The sequence below is a fragment of the Chiloscyllium punctatum genome, chromosome 45, assembly GCF_047496795.1.
Source record: "Chiloscyllium punctatum isolate Juve2018m chromosome 45, sChiPun1.3, whole genome shotgun sequence".
Classification (NCBI taxonomy): Eukaryota; Metazoa; Chordata; class Chondrichthyes; order Orectolobiformes; family Hemiscylliidae; genus Chiloscyllium; species Chiloscyllium punctatum.
Window position 1 is genome coordinate 9473998 of NC_092783.1, and position 17144 is coordinate 9491141.

Sequence of the window (17144 nt, forward strand, 5' to 3'; positions counted from 1 at the left end):
CTTGATCCTACTTGCCAATGACTTCTCATGTCTCCTTCTGGCTCTTCTTTTAAGCCCTTCCTGGCTAACTTATAACGCTCAAGCATCCTAACTGAGACTTCACATCTCATCCAAACATAAGACTACTTCTTCTTGACAAGAGATTCAACTTCTTTAGTAAACCATGGCTCCCTCGCTCAATCACTTTCTCCCTGCCTGACAGTCTTATCAAAGACATGCAGTAGTTGTTCCTCGAATAAGCTCCACATTTCAATTGTGCCCATCCCCTGCAGTTTCCTTCCCCATTCTATGCATCCTAAATCTTGCCTAATCGAATCATAATTGCCTTTCCCCAGCAATAACTCTTGCCCTGCAGTATATACCTATCCCTTTCCATTGCTAAAGTAAACATAACCGAAGTGTGGTCACTATCACCAAAGTGTTCACCTACCCCCAAATCTAACACCTAGCTAGGTTCATTACCCAGTATCAAATCCAATGTGGCCTCACCCCTTGTTGACTTGTCTACATACTGTGTCAGGAAACCAAACTGCACATACTGGACAAAAACTGACCCATCTAAAGTACTCGAACTAAAGTACTGCTAGTCAATATTTGGAAAGTTAAAACCCCCCATAACAACTACCCTGCTACTCTTGCTCCTATCCAGAATCATCTTCGCTATCCTCTCCTCTACATCTCTGGAACTATTCAGAGGCCAATAGAAAACTCCCTTTCCTGTTTCTAACCTCAGCCCATACTACCTCAGTAGACAAGGAGAAAGTGAGGACTGCAGATGCTGGAGATCAAAGTCCAGAGTATAGTGCTGGAAAAGCGCAGCAGGTCAGGCAGCAGGAGAATCAACATTTCAGGCATAAGCCTTTCATCAGGAATGAGGCTTGTGGGTCAGGACTGAGAGATAAATGGAGGGAGTGGGGTTTGGGGAAAGGTAGCTGGGAAAGCAATAGGTGGATGAAGGTGAGGGAGGTGGTGGTAGGTCAGAGCGGGGTGATCGACAGGTCTGGGGGGTGGTGCCGAGTTGGAAGCTTGGAACTGGGATGATTTTTGGGGGGGGGGGGGGGGGGGTGGGGGGGGGAAAGGGGAGAAAGGTGGAAGAGGGAGGGAGAGAAATGAGGTAGCTGCTGAAATTCACATTTATCCCGTGTGGTCGCAGGGTCCCAAGAAGGAATATGAGGCCTTTCTTCCTCCCCCTGGCATCGGGTGATAATGGTTTGGCAGTGAAGGCAGCCCAGGACCAGCATGCCCTTGTCGGAGTAGGAGGGGGGAGATGAAATGTTCAGTCATGGGGCGGTGGGGTAGGTGTCCCACAGATGTTCTCTGAAACAATCCGCAAGAAAGCGTCCTGTCTCCCTGATGTAGAGGAGACCACGCTGGGTGCAAAAGATGCAGTAGATGACACTGGTAGAGGTGAAGGTAAATTTCTGACAAATGTGAAGGATCCCTTGGGGCCTTGGACGGAGGTGAGGGGAGTGGCGTGGGCGCAGATTTTGCACTTCCTGCAGTGGCAGGGAAAGTGCCAAGCATGAGATATGGGCTGTGGGCTGATGGGGGTGTAGACCTGACCAGGGAGTCACGGAAGGAATGGTCTTTTCGCAACACTGATAGAGGTGTATTGGGAAATATATTTCTGGTGGTGAGGTCTGTTTGAAGGTGGCGGAAGTGGTGAAGGTTGATGTGTTGTATGAAGAGTTTGGTGGATTGGAAGGTTCTACCTCCTTCCCAAGATTCACAAACCTGCCCCAGTCGACCCATCGTCTCAGCCTGCGCCTGTCCCACCGAACTCATCTCTTTTTACCTCAACACCATACTGTCCCCCTTAGTCCAGGAACTCCCATCTACGTTGTGACACCACCCATGCCCTTCACCTCCTCCAAGACTTTCATTTTCCCGGCCCCAACGCCTCATCTTGACCACGGACATTCAGTCCCTGCACACATCGATCCGCTATAACGAAGGTCTCCAAGCCCTCAGTTTCCTCCTCTCACGCCCTCCCAACCAGTACCCTTCCATCAACACCCTCATCCGCCTGGCTGAACTGGTCCTCACCCTCAACAACTTCTTCTTCCAAACCTCTCACTTCCTCCAAACCAAAGGGGCAGTCATGGGCTTCCACATGGGACACAGCTATGCCTGCCTATTTGTCAGATATGTGGAACAGTCCATCGTCCGCAGTTACACTGACACCACACCGCCCCCCCCACCTGTTCCTCCGCTATATCAATGACTGTATTGGCGCCGCCACGTGCTCTCGCGATGAGGTTGAATAGTTCATCAACTTTACCAACACCGTCCAACTCGACCTCAAATTCACCTGGTCCTTCTCGGAAACCTCCCTCCCCTTCCTGGACCCCTCAATCACAGTCTCAGGTGACCGACTAACTACAGACATATACTACAATCCCACCAACTCCCACAGCTACCTCCTGTACAAACACAATCCCTCATTCCCAATTCCTCCACCTCCACCGCATCTGTTCCCAGGATGACGAATTCCACTTCAAAGTCCTGGATGGCCTCCTCCTTCATGTGGTTGACGATGCCCTCCAATGCATCTCCTCCACTTCATGCACCACTACCCTTGAACCCCACCTCTCCCAACACAAGGTCAAAACCCCCCGATCCTCACCTTCCACCCACCAACCTCTGCATATAACGCATCATCTTCCGCCACTGCCAAACAGGCCCCACAGAGATATATTTCCCTTCCCACCCCTATCAGCAGTCCAAAAAGATCACTCCTTCTGCAATTCCCTCATTGGGTCCACACCCCTCACCAGCACACACTCCACTCCTGGCATCTTTCTCTGCCACTGCAGGAAGTGCAAAACCTGCACCCATACCACTCCCCTCACCTCCGTCCATGGCCCCAAGGAATCTTTGCACATACATCAGAAATTTACCTGCACATCTACCAATGTCATCTACTGCATCCGTTGCACCCGGTGTGGCCTCCTCTACATTGGGGAGACAGGGCACTTCCTTGCAAATTGTTTCAGAGAACATGTATGGGACACCTGCACCCACCAACCCCACCGCCCCACGCAGAACACTCCAACTCCCCTACCAACTCAGTCAAGGACATGCAGGTGCTGGGCATCCTCCACCGCCAAACCGTTACCTGATGCCAGGAGGAAAACGCCTCATATTCCACCTTGGGACCCTGCAACCACATGGAATAAGTGTGGATTTCAACAGCTACCTCATTTCCCCTCTCCCCACATGATCCCAGTCCCAAGCCTCCAACTCGGCACCTGTCCATCACTCCCCCTCTAATCTACCACCTTCTCCCTCACCTTCATCCACCTATCACTTTCTCGGCTACCTTTCCCCAAACCCCACCCCCTCCCATTTATCTCTCAGCCCTGACCCACAAGCCTTTTTCCTGATGAAGGGCTTATGCCCAAAACATTGATTCTCCTGCTCCTCAGATGCTGCCTGACCTGCTGTGCTTTTCCAGCACTATACTCTCAACTACCTCAGTAGACAAGTCCTCAAACATCCTGTCCTGCCACTGTAATACTATCCTTGACTAACAATGCCATACCTACCCCTCTTTTGCCATCTTCTCTATTCTTACTGAGGCACAGTGGTTAGCACTGCTGCCTCACAGCGCCAGAGACCCGGGTTCAATTCCTGCCTCAAGCGACTGACTGTGTGGAGTTTGCACATTCTCCCCGTGTCTGCGTGGGTTTCTTCCGGGTGCTCCGGTTTCCTCCCACAGTCCAAAGATGTGCAGGTCAGGTGAATTGGCCATGCTAAATTGCCCGTAGTGTTAGGTAAGGGGTAGATGTAGGTGCTTCGGCGGGGTGGTGTGGACTTGTTGGGCCGAAGGGCCTGTTTCCACACTAAGTAATCTAATCATCTAAATCCCGGAACCTGCAACAATCATTCCTGTCCCTGCTCTATCCATGTCTCCGAAATGTCCACAACATCAAAGTCTCAGGTACCAATCCAGGCTGCAAGTTCACCCACCTTATTTTGGATGCACCTGGCATTAAAGTAGACATACTTCAAACCACCTTCCTGCTTGCCAGTGAACTCTTGCGACATTGAAATCATACTTCTGACCTCACTGCTCTCAACCTCTTGGACACTGGAAGGACATTTCTGGCTCCCATCCCCCTGTTGAATTAGTTTAAACCCTTATGAAGACTATGAGCAAATTTTCCCCCCAGGATACCCTTCTGGTTCAGGTGTAGACCCTCCTGTTTGTAACGGTCCCACCTACCCCAGAACGAGCCCCAATTATCCAGGTATCCAAAATCTTCACTCCTGCACCATCCCTGCCATCACGTGTTCAACTCCTGTCTCTCCTGATTCCTCACCTCTCTAGCACGTGGCATGGGCAACAAATCAGAGGATAAATACTCCAACACTAAGGTTCCACCCTAGCTCACTGAATGTCTGCCTTAATCCCCATCCCTTTCCCTACCTATATCATATCATTAGTACCTGTGGAGCACAACTTGGAGCTGCTCCCCCTCCCCCTTCAGGATCCTGAAAACACGATCCGAAATATCACAAACCCTGGCACCTGGTAGACAACACATCAACAGTGAGTTTCTCTTGTTCCCACAGAACCTCCTAGGTGTCCAGCTAACAATGGAGTCCCCAGTGACTAATGCTTTGCAGATCTCCTCCCTTCCCTTCTGAGCAACAGGGACAGACTCTGTGCCAGAGACCTGTACCCCATGACTTACCCCTTGTATTGTCTTGTCTTTCTGTTGTAGGTCCATTAGCCTTTCAGGACGAAACACTTCTGCCTGACCCTGTACTGTTCAGGTTTTTTCTGTACCTCTATATCAAACAGGGTGGCAGCTAACTGAACCTCAACTCCTTCGTCTTTCTCTTTAGTTTTTGCTTCTTGTTGTGACTTATGACAGTGGAATCCTGTTACGACACAGTCTGGAAAGATTCTAGGGTATTTGTCTTTTAACTCCTTGGTTCCCTAGTTTACATTTGGTTTCTCCACAACAAAGGTTGACACTCCCACCTTGGATCCTGCTAAATCATTCCCAAGAACAAACTGTATTTCTGGAACTGACACTCTGTCAATCAGTTCCACTGTTGCTTTCTCAATCTTGATTTGGCTGTCCAACCTGGTCTTACAGAGCAAATTTCTGTTTATCTATTCCACAAATTACCACTCTCATGGGTAACATGTCAGAAAGAGTGTAAAGACTTTAATCACCGACCAAAACTCAAGTATCCACTTCACAGTCAAATTTTACGTAGTTTCAATTTTCCAGTACACTCTGGGACTGCCATCTAGTCACATACACAGGTGCTTGTAATTTCTGAGTTCAGAACAGCATTCACTCTCTCAAAGGGAGAGTACATACCTTCACCTTCATAACACCATGCATGTGACCACAAGCCTAAGTTAAAATCTACATCCCAATAAAGGGCAGATGATGGCCAGCATTCATTGCCCATCCCTAGTGTGCAATTCTGGTCTCCCTCCAATTGAATTAATAGCCTAGTAATAATACTGAGACCTAGATAATGTTCTTGGACCTGGGTTCAAATCTTGTCATGGGGGAATGTGAATTCAATAAATATCTGAAATTAGGAGTCTAATGAGAACTATGAATCCATTGTTGATTATCAGGAAAAGCCCATCTAGTTCACTAATATCCATTAGGGAAAGAAATCTGCTGCCCTTACCTGGCCTGGCCTGGCCCACATGTAACTCCAAACCCACAGCAATGCAGTTAACTCTTAACTGTCTCTGGGCAACTAGAGTCATAGATAAGATGCACAGCATGGAAACAGACCCTTTGGTCCATCTTGTCCATGTCGACCAGATACTCTAAATTAATCTAGTCCCACGTGCCAGCACTTAACTCTCTAAATCCCACCTATTCATAAACCCATCCAGATGTATTTTAAATGTTGGAATTGTACCAGCCTCCACCACTTCCTCTGGCAGCTCATTCCATACACGCACCACCCTCTGTGTGAAAATGTTGCCCCTCAGGTCCTTTTATATCTTTCCATTTTCATCTTAAACCTTTGTCCTCTAGTTCTGGACTTGCCCCAACCCAGGGAAAAGACCTTGTCTATTTACCTTATCCAGCCCATCATGATTTTATAAACCTCTGTCCGGTCACCCTCAGCCTCAGATGTTCCAGGGAAAACACCCCCAGCCTATTCACCCCTTCCCTATAGCTCAAATCCACCAACATCCTTGAAAATCTTTTCTGAACCCATTCAAGTTTTACAACATCCTTCCTTTAGGAGGGTGACCAGAATTGCACACTTTGGAATGGGCAATAAATGCTCACCTGGCCAGTGACACCTATATCCCATGAATTAAAAAAAACCAAAGTTGCAACGAGTAATCTGGTCACAGCTACAATTGGGAACTCAACATTTCAGGGCTCCCTGAGAAATGCAGAGCTGTACTTCATTCTGACAGTTCTGCTGTAGCGTGGAAAAGTCAGAGGTAGGCAAACAGCAAGCCCCCTCTCACAGCAGTCAGTTGCATATTCTGAAAACTAAACGTCCTGCCACAGGAAGAATACTAGATGGTTTGAAGGTACGGTACCAGGGAAAGAATACCAAATGAGTAGGGTGTAGGATGTCAGCTGAGGACAAGTTTGAGTTTCAGAGGTAGGTTGCCAGATTAGTATTGATTTGTTGAATAGTTACTCGGGTATTTCATATTCAAATCTTTCCTGAGTAACTATTTTACTTAATTTCATCAGAACCCTCTGAGGTCTTTGATGTAACTGAAGAATTTTGGAAGGTTTCAGGAAGAGACAAATTACCCAGCAGAAAAATTCATTTAGCTATAATGGGTATTCCAGAGTCCCCATGCAAAATTACCATTTATACTGGTATAATGGCTGTCTGGCCATCAGAAAATCCTAGCCAACATCTTAAACTGCAACTTGCTGTTCGGAAGCAACATTTGCCTGAAAATGTATCAATGATACTGCTCAGATACAATACTCAATTCTAATTCCTACCACTGAAACAGATTTGTTACTATGCTCTGCAAACAAAAATTTCAAAAGTTGTACCTTTTCCCGGTTATCAAATATGGTTGAAAGACGTGGACTTGAAGCAGATCGAATAATCCCAAATGAGTCCTTCTCTTTCAGTGCTTGGGAGCTACTAATTTCACTCAGTGCATCATGGCTTCCAGTCTTCCTCAACCCCAATCTCCAAGAAGCTGGAGATTCATCTTTACCTTCTTCATCTTTGGCAGTAGATTTGAGAAAAGGGCTAATAATCTGAAACAAAGCAAATCTTGATTCATACAGTTTATAAGCAGTTTTGATTAATGATTAATTTTGATGACAATTCTTTATTTGTAAAATGGTGTCACAGGGTTTAAAAGATACTACACAGTCTTTAAAAATGAAGAAAAGAAAATGGCTCCTGCAACCAGCTTTCAACCACACAAGAAATTATTGAAATGAAGCTCAATAAACTTGCATTCACATGATGCCTCAAATCTCTTCATGATTTAAAAAGAAAGTACACAGTCAGCATTAAGGCAAATGTGAAATCATTTTAACCTTCCTGACCATATCCTAACCCACATCAGGTTTTGTTAATCTATCATTCCTGAGATTGGTTTCTAGCCCTGTGACATCTCAAAATTATAATTCAGGATTTTTTAAAAAAACCTCTTCCAGACATCCGACTACTTGAAAGCTCTGTTCCTCAGACACTGCCCACTTGTTCACTCACATTCCTTTTATCCCAACAACAACATGCATGTTTACAACGCTCTGAATTTTATTCTGTGAATCCACTCAGTCAGCATTCAGCAGCCTCATTAATAACTACCATTTTTGAACCTTCAAATATTTTGATCTTTCTCTGCCTTCACTTCTTTCCTCATATTTGGCAATGTTTTGGCTTAAAGATGCTATATGAATGCAAATCATTAATGAAGCTGATTATAATTTTATGTCAAAAAGTTCCAATTTTTAAAATAAGTGCAAGCAACAAAAGCAGCAATATCGTAAATTGCACAAGAAGATCTCCATGACTTCGCCCACAGATAAAAATGTAAAAAAGGTAATAAAATGTACAGATGTCTATGGCAATTCCCTAATTACCTGCATAAAGAAATTCAAAGCTCACCCACCCCTTGCTCTACAAAACACAGAATCAGAGTTGTATTTCACCTTTCTTGTTGTGGTAGCTGTGAATCGAGTGGAGTGCCCTGCAGTTGGTGCTAGCTGCAAGCTTCGGCTGTTCAGTTTGCTGTTTATATTATTTTTGATAGATGGCTTTGACTTCTCTGAAAGAGAAAGAGAAACATATTTTGATGGCTTATCATGAAGAGGTATACTGAACAATAAAAATCTTAGTTAGCAATCAGAACTCAGATGATTCCTAAAACAATTTCAAACACTGGCAATGTGAACAATAGATTGAGGCTCAAGGCACAACTCACAGGATTTACTTTCAAATTTATAGTGAATAGCCTGAAAGTAGGCTTAACACAGGGGAATTCAAAATGTGAAATGTCCATCCTGTGGCATGTGGGGAGTGGTGAGCACTTCACGTAGCCTAAATGAAAATAGGCAGTGAGGGTTAACGCCCACCAAAACTTGAGCTCACAATTTCAGAACTATGATTCATGTCCTTTTAAAAGCTTTCACCTCTTGCCTTAAAAATATGCCTGCTGGTTTTGAGCTTCCTCACCCTCGAGAAAAGACATTTGCTATTCACTTAGGGGAAGGCCAAGTAAAAAGAAATAGGGGTTGCAGTAGTGCTCATAGTAAGGAACAGGATCAGATTTAATGAGAGCGCATCTTAGATCATAACAGCAGGATGCAGAATCTGGTCAGGTGCAGATAACAAACAGCAAGGGTAGTTGTTTATAGGTCACCAAACAGTTACGGCAATAAAGATCATATATCAAATCAAGAGATTTGATATGAATGTCACGATAGTAGTGCAGTAATGACTGACTTCAATCTATATATACGTATATATATTATATATATATATATATATATATATATATATATAGTGGTGATGCTGCTCCTTTAACAAAGTTATACTGTCCTTTTTTTTCCAGAGGTCGTAAAAGCAGTGATTCCGAAAAGTCTGGTTTTGATGGGTTTTCGGGCCAAGTTGATTATAGCTAATAGATACTGCCTCAGCAGAAAAAAATGTTTATAATGAAAGGAGAGTGGCCAGTTCTCCCAGCTCAGCTCTACTCCGGTTTGATTTGCTTTTGGCAGGCCAGCTATGCACTGAGAGCAGTCAGACAGTTTGAGGCTGCTGGTCCAAGAAACAGCAACATGGAAGATGGAAACTACCATGCTGCCACCTCTCTCTCTGACATCTCTCCTGTCAGTCCCTGTGTTTGATAATATCTTTTGAACCAAGGAGTGTTTATAGGGATTGTTGCAAGTATTTGGAAAAGCATAATTAAGTTGGGTTTTCGAAATGGTTAAGTTATTCGGTATTCTGTTCTCTTTGTTTGTGTTTCATTCGGTAATCTTGTAAATAAATTCCATTTTGTTTAAAATAAGTGGCTTGACAAGCTGCATCTTCTGGAATATCCACACTACACCTGATTAAAACAACTAGCACAGTTAAAGTCTGGCTACTTTCTTGAAATGTTTTGAGGGGGTCTGTCACATTAAGCGTGACATGAACCCAAGATCCCAGTCTGGCCTGGGATATCAAACTAGGGTATCAGCCTCTGCTCAGCTGCTGTGCGTTGTTGCATATCCCGAACTCTGCCTTGGAGGACAGTCACCTGAAGATCCAAGGCCAAATATCCTTGACTGCTAATGTGTTCGCCAACTGGGGGGAAGATCCCTGTCTGGCAATTATTGCAAGGTGTCCATTCATCCATTGTCGCAGTGTCTGCTTGGTCTCACCAAAATACCATACCGCCCGACATCCTTGCCTGCAGCGTATGAGATAGACAACATTGGCAGAGTCACAAAAGCACCTGCCGCACATGTGGTGGATAGAGTCCTCATTCATGTTGATACTGACACATCTTGCAGTGGCTGCCATGACAGGGTTGTATGGTGTTGTGGTCGATGTTGCCCTGAAGGCTGGGCAGTTTGCTGCAAACAATGATCTGTTTAAGGTTTAGCAGTTGTTTAAAGACAAGAGGTGGAAGCGTAGGGAAGATCTTGGTGAAGTGCTCATCCTCATCGATAATGCGCTGCAGGCCGCGAAAAACAGGGCGCAGTTTCTCTGCTCCTGGATGATGAAGCATACCTTGTCAGTTGTCTCCTGTGTCTGTCTCCTGAGGTCGTCATTTCTCCCTGTGGCATGTCAGAACTGGCTAACAATAAGTTGGACATTGTATCCTGTTCTTATAAGGGCATCTTTAAACACCTTCAGGTGTCCGTCGTGTTCCTCCTCATCTGAATGGATCCTGTGTATGCATAGGGCTTGTCCGTAGAGGATGGCTGCTTTCATAAGTTTGGGGTGGAAGCCTGAGAAGTGCAGCATCGTAAGGTTACTCATGGGCTTGTGGTAGAGTGAGGTACTGAGGTGCTCATCCTTGATGGAGATGTGTGTGCCCAAGAAGAAGACTAATTCTAAAGAATAGTCCATGATAAGTCTGATGGTGGGATGAAACTTGTTCATATCACTGTGTAGTTGTTTCAGTGACTCCTCGCTATGGGTCCAGAGGAATGAAGTGTCAATAATGTATCTGTTGTCTATTGCCCAGAAGTCCTGTGCAGCTAAAACGTCTTGTCCGAGCTTGCACATGAAAATGTCAGCATATTGTTGTGTAAATTTGGTCCCCATGGTTATTCCATGTGTCTGGATAAAAAACTGTGTCAAAGGTGAAAACATTGTGGTTGAGGATGAAGCACATGAGTTGTAGGATGGTGCCTGGAGATTGGTAGATTTTGGTATTGAGTACTGAGGCTTTGCAGTGATGCCACCGTTGTGGGAGATGCTGGTGGAGAGTGCCGAAACATCTATTGTGACAAGGAATGGTCTTGGTTCGACTGGCCTATGATGCTGAGTTTCTGGAAGAAATCTGTAATGTCACGAAAGAAACTAGGGATCTCCCGTACAATGGGTTTGAAGATGCCCTCGACACAACCAGAGAAGTTCTCACACAGTGTCCTGTTGCCTGATATGATGAGACGCCCAGGTGTGCTAGCTATGTGCATTTTCAGAAGGCAGTAGAAATCCCCTACACGAAATGTACATGGGAATATGTATGGTAGTCTGAAGGATTGGATCAAAAGTCTTGATCTGTTTAGTTCACAGGTGTGTACTTTGGTCGGATCGGCTAGTAGTTGCCTATAACATCCCTGGTTGTTCAGTTGTTGGTAAACTTGCTTTGATGCTGAAGGCAAATATTGTACCTTTAAGAGAGAATGAATACTGTTCTGAACCAACAGTTTAAAAGCACTGGTATGAAATGACTAGACAGCAGTCTCAGAGTGTACTGGAATATTGAAAATGTAACATTTGGCTGTGAAATGGATAACAGAGTTGGTTGCTGTTTTGACAACAATTCAAATTTAACCAGTTTAAATTATGCCCCAGGATACTAAAACCCAATAGAGTTTGAATTTATTGTTTTGCCAATGTCGAACCAATGCAACAATCTGAAGTTACGGATTAAAAAAAGGCAAGCATTTTGAAAATTGGAGACAGAGCAACTGGCATTAACACATCCAAGAAATTCGGAAATACTCTCTCTTGAAGGTTCCTTTTCACACGAAATATATTTGCAGTAAAAAGAAAGAGGACATCCCAGGGAGATCATCAGCCAGAAGAAGAAAGATACTAAGGATGACATCCGCTGCGTGATCTTGAAATTAAGTTGATGTAATTTTAATAAGTGTCTTATTGAAACAGTACATTGTTATAGAGTTGGGAGGCAGAAAATAAGCGGTTAAGAGAAGGTGGGGGGGGTGTTTAAGAGTTGTGAATTGTTGTTTAATGTTCACTTTTAGAGTTAAAAAATAAATTGATAATATTTTCTTTAAGTTGTGGAATTTGGGAGTTCTCTGTCACTCATTTCAACAGAGTACAATATAAGGTGAGCTTTTCTTGGTGTTTGTTTTAATTAACAGAAGGGTTCACCGCCACCTCATAACACAGTTCCTTGCAGAAGTTCATTCTATTCTGAATGACTGTGGCGCCTCCTTTGTCTGCTGGTTTGATGACAATGTTGCAATTTGTCTTGAGAGCATGGATGGCGTTGTGTTGTGATCAGGTAATGTTTTGCTCTACCTTATGGGTGTGGCTGATGAATCTGGCTTTTAAACTTTTCCTGATGGTTTGAGCATACATATCAAGCCCAGGGCAGTGGTTAGCACCAGTTAATCCAAGTTAACTCCTCCTTCGGTCCCTCCATTACTGACCTCTCTGACGACTGTTTCAGTTCATCGGTTGTCACACTGGGCTTCCTGCTGAGTCATGGAAGAATTCCTAAAGTCTCATTCACCTCATGAATTCCCCCGTGTTCGCCAGAAGACCAACGGGGTCCATTTTGGTGGTGGGGCAAAAATTGAGCACTGGGTTGAGAACTTCAGTCTCTTTTGGTTGAAGGGTGTTGTCCGATAAGTTGATGATTAATTTCCCCATGGTGGTACGGTTTTCAACTGTGGTGCCAGGGGAGGCTTGGCTACTGCTGGTGGTGATGCCAGGTTTCTCAAGTTTCTTGCTCTTGATGTGCATGGCCTCATCTACTTGGCAGTGTCTTGTAATTGTACTGCTGTATCTTGAATGCAAGCTGAGAACATGGACTCTATCTCAATTTCAAGGTTATGGTGCCTGTAGAGTTGGTATACAAGATGATTGAGGAGTTTGCGAGAGGTGTAACAGCAAAATCTCTCAACGTAGTTTGTGTTGCTTCATCCACTTCACCCTCAATCTTAACGTCTTCATCTTTGACAATCAGTTCTTCATGCAGACACATGGAACAGCTATGGGGTCCAAATTTGCATCCCAATATGTTCAAACAAGACTTCTTTGCTGCACAGGACCTCCAACCAGCACAATACACCAGATAGACTGATGACATTGTCTTCCTCTAGACTCATGGCAAGGAGTCACTGAAACAACTACACAGTGATATCAACAAGTTACATCCCACCATCAGACTTAGCATGTACAATTCTTTAGAATCACTCTCGTTCTTGGGCACTCACATCTCCATCAAGGCCAGGCACCTCAGTACCTCACTTTACCACAAGCTCACAGATAACTTCCAGATTCCACCCTAAACATACTAAAACAGCCATCCTCTACGAACAAGACGAGGAGAAATGCAACGGACACTCTCATAAGAGCAGGATACGATGTTCAACTCATTGTTAGCCAATTCAGACATGCCACAGTGAGAAACCATAATGACCTACTCAGGAGAAAGACATGGGATACAACTGACAGGGTACTCTTCGTTGTCCAGTACTTCCTGGGAGCACAGAAACTACACAATGTTTTGCAGGGTGCAAAGGACATCATCAATGAGGACGAGCACCTCATTAACATCTTCCCTACGCCTTCACTTCTCGTCTTTAGTTGCCCAGCCTTCAGGACATCGACCACAACACCATACAACCCTGTCATGGCCACCACTGCAAGACAAGTCAGAGTGTCAACATGGATACTACCTTTACATGTGGGGACACCACCCATCACGTGCAGTAGGTAGTCATGTGACTCTGCCAATGCTGTCTATCTCATACGCTGCAGTCAAGGATGCCCCATGGTGTGGTATCTTCGTGAGACCAAGCAGATGCTACGACAATGGATGAATAGACACCGCACAACAATTGCCAGACAGGGATGTTCCTTCCAAGTCAGGGAGCACTTCAGCAGTCAACAACATTCGACCTCTGATCTTCAGGTGACCATCCTCCAAGGTGGACTTCAGGATACGCAACAACGCACAGTTGCCAAGCAGAGCTGATAGCAAGTTTGGTACCCACAAAGATAAGCTCGACCAGGATCCTGGATTCATGTCACAATACAGATGATCCCACTACACTGTACACACACACACATACTCTTACACACAATGACACTCACACAGACCCTCTCTTATACACATACATGCGCACCCCTCTTAAAGGCACATAGTCCATCACACTTGCATGCGCGTCAACACACACACACACGTGCAGGTCTATAGGTGAATTTGCATTTGCAAATTTGTATTGCTAGATACATTCTATTTTGTTCAAAAAGCACTTTATCTGTAGGCAGTCAGTTCATGTAGCATTTTACAAATTCCTACTTTGGAAATAGTACCAGTCTGACTCAAGGTTGGGATACAGATAGCCTGTAACCTCATACCTTTAATGTACTGTCTGAGCTGTCACTTTTTAAAATAAAACCTTGTTATCTTGGGACTGACTTAGATGATGTTCTGGAATTTACATAGAGTCATACAGTCACAGGGATGTACAGCACAGAAACAGACCCTTCGGTCCAACTTGTCCATGCCGACCAGATAGCCCAAATTAATTTAGTCCCCTTTGCCAGCTCTTGCCCCATATCTATCTAAATCCTTTCTACGTACACATCCAGACATCTTTTATATGTTGTAATTATACCAGGCTCCACCATTTCCTCTGGCAACTCATTCCATACTTGCACCACCTTCTGCATGAAAAAACTGCCCCTTAGGTTCCTTTTAAATTTTTCCCCTCTCACTCTAAATTATGTCCTCTAGCTCTGGATTTGCCCAACCCAGACCTTGTCTATTTATCCTATCCATGCCCCTCATGATTTTAAAAACTTCTATAAGGTCAGCCCTCAGCCTCCGGTGCTCCAGGGAAAACAGCCCTAGCCTATTCAGCTTTTACCCATCACTCAAATCCTCCAACCAAGGCAATATCCTTGTAAATCTTTTCTGACCCCTTTCAAGTTTCGCAACATCCTTTCATTAGGAGGGAGACCAGAACTGCACACAATATTCCAAAGTGACCTAACCAATGTCCTGTATAGTCACAAGATGGCCTCCCAAATTCTATACTCCATGCTCTGATCAATAAAGGGAAGCATTCCAAATGCCTTCTTCACTATCCTATCTACCCAAGACTCCACTTTAAAGGAACTATGAATCTGCACTCCAAGGTCTCTTTGTTCAGCAATACTCCATAGAACCTTACCATTAAGTGTATAAGTCCAGCTCAGATTTGCCTTTCCACAATGCAATACATCACATTTATCTAAATTAAACTGCATCTGCTACTCCTCAACCAATTGGCTCATCTGATCAAGGCCCCGTTGTAATCTGAGGTAACCTTCTTCGGCATCTACTACACCTCCAATTTTGGTGTCATCTGCAAACGTATTAACTGTACCTCATATGTTCACACCCAAACCATTCATATAAATGCTGAAAATATTAATCAATCGAAACCTGCATCCCCATTCTAAGTGATTAAAGACTTACCAGAAATCTAGGTTTGCTCAATACTTTGCTTAAGTTGTATGACACTTTGATCTTTTACTATAAATTCTGTGTTCAATGATCCTGCCCCACTAGCCACCTGATGAAGGAGCAGTGTCCTGAAAGCTTGTACTTCCAAATAAACCTGCTGGACTATAACCTGGTATTGTGATTTTTAACTATTATATACATATTATATGTAGACTACATAAATCTAATCAGCACCAGTGCTGTAAAGGTTGAATTGCTGGATGTACATCAGATGGTTTTCTGGTACAGCATGAAGAAGCAAATTCAAAAAAGGCTATTTTTATATCCGGTATTATGCTATAACTAAGAGCACATCAGTAATCTCAAAGTCCTGACTGAGAAGCAATGGATTCTAAAAAAAAATTAAGTTTGAAAGGATATAGTTCAATACAAAACTATGGCCTTAAATCTAAGCCAATGGAAATATGAAGATATGATGGGCAAGCTGTTTGTGGTGGATTGGAAAACGTTAAAAAGCTATGACAATAGAGACACAATTAAGAAAGTTAATGTTTGATTACTATATGTTTTAAAACAAACATACATTCTCTTAAGTCACAAAACCTTAATGGATCTATTGAATTAACTAAGGGAGGAGGGCATTTAACCAGGTTATTGATGAGTAAAACCAGTCTGTAACTAGTAATAACTATGTGTTACTCAGTGCTCACTGTCTCAATCAAACTCACAAATCTCAAATCTGCACTGCAGCAAGGAGATTTTTTTTGTTTTTCTGGTGTGTCTGTGGAGGAGTGGGGGAGGCGGGGGAAGAGGAACAGCAGGAAGCAACATGTAGTAGTGTGGTTGCTAGATCACGGAGTTTTACGTACTAGAGAACATTGCGTAACTGAGGTTTAACCTGTATTAAGAGAAACTGGTTTCAGAGGTAAGTTTTATAAATTTCAGCATGTAACTGTCAGAGTTTTAAATGCAGATCATTTCAATGCCATTCAAAACTGAACAAATTTTCTCAAACCTGTAATAACGATTTGGAAAAACCGTGACTATGAAACTGTATAATGAACTGAATAATTTAAAAGTTAACCAATTGTGAGGCAAATATTGCTTTAAACCTGAGCACATGGATGCAAACATGAAATTTTACTACCTGACACTTCATTGCAAAGTACTCTACTTACCACCTTACAATTCTGGTAATTTCTTTCCAACTAAAAACAATCAATACTAACATAGAAATGTTCTAAGAGACAGTACAAAAAGTAGAAATGCTCGAAATCCTTTTAAATCACTAATTAGAATCTCAGCTGAGATGCAGTGTGACTGTAGGTAGGAAATAATATGAACAGATTCTTTTTCCTGGAACATTTTGCACAGCAATTTGTGATATGCAGTGAACTGTCTGAAAAGGTGGTGGGTACAGATTCATTGGTAATTTTCATTAAAATAAAAGTCATGCATACTTAGAAACTAAGAGTTGTAAGGCATGTAAAAAGAGCAGTGAGGGGTACTCCTTATAAAGCACTGTCAAAGAGCAGGGAGAGGCCAATGACTGATCTTGTACCTGTAGGATTTAACGTCTATAATATTGTCTGTAACATTATATAAAGTGGATTTTCATAATGAGCACTTAATTGGAGTTTATGCTTCCAACTACAACAAATAACTTGTTTTTAAATTGTATTACAGTTAAACATCCACAGAACAAAGTTGTATTATATGGCCTTGTAATTGAAATTATTCAGAGCTGACAGATAAAGAAAAACAAATTAACCCCACG

At 43.4% G+C, this 17144-nt stretch overlaps 1 protein-coding gene across 3 annotated transcripts in view; it reads right to left on the reverse strand.

Annotated features, from left to right (window-relative positions):
• LOC140467148 (protein phosphatase 1 regulatory subunit 12A-like) overlaps window positions 1–17144 on the reverse strand; it is a 271396-nt gene that overhangs the window by 134897 nt on the left and 119355 nt on the right. For all 3 annotated transcript variants that reach the window (XM_072563240.1, XM_072563241.1, XM_072563242.1), the window contains exons 9-10: window positions 8148–8263; window positions 7029–7241 (exon numbers count right to left, since the gene is read on the reverse strand). In XM_072563240.1, coding sequence (XP_072419341.1) covers window positions 7029–7241; window positions 8148–8263 — 329 coding nt within the window. The remainder of the gene's footprint in view (window positions 1–7028; window positions 7242–8147; window positions 8264–17144) is intronic.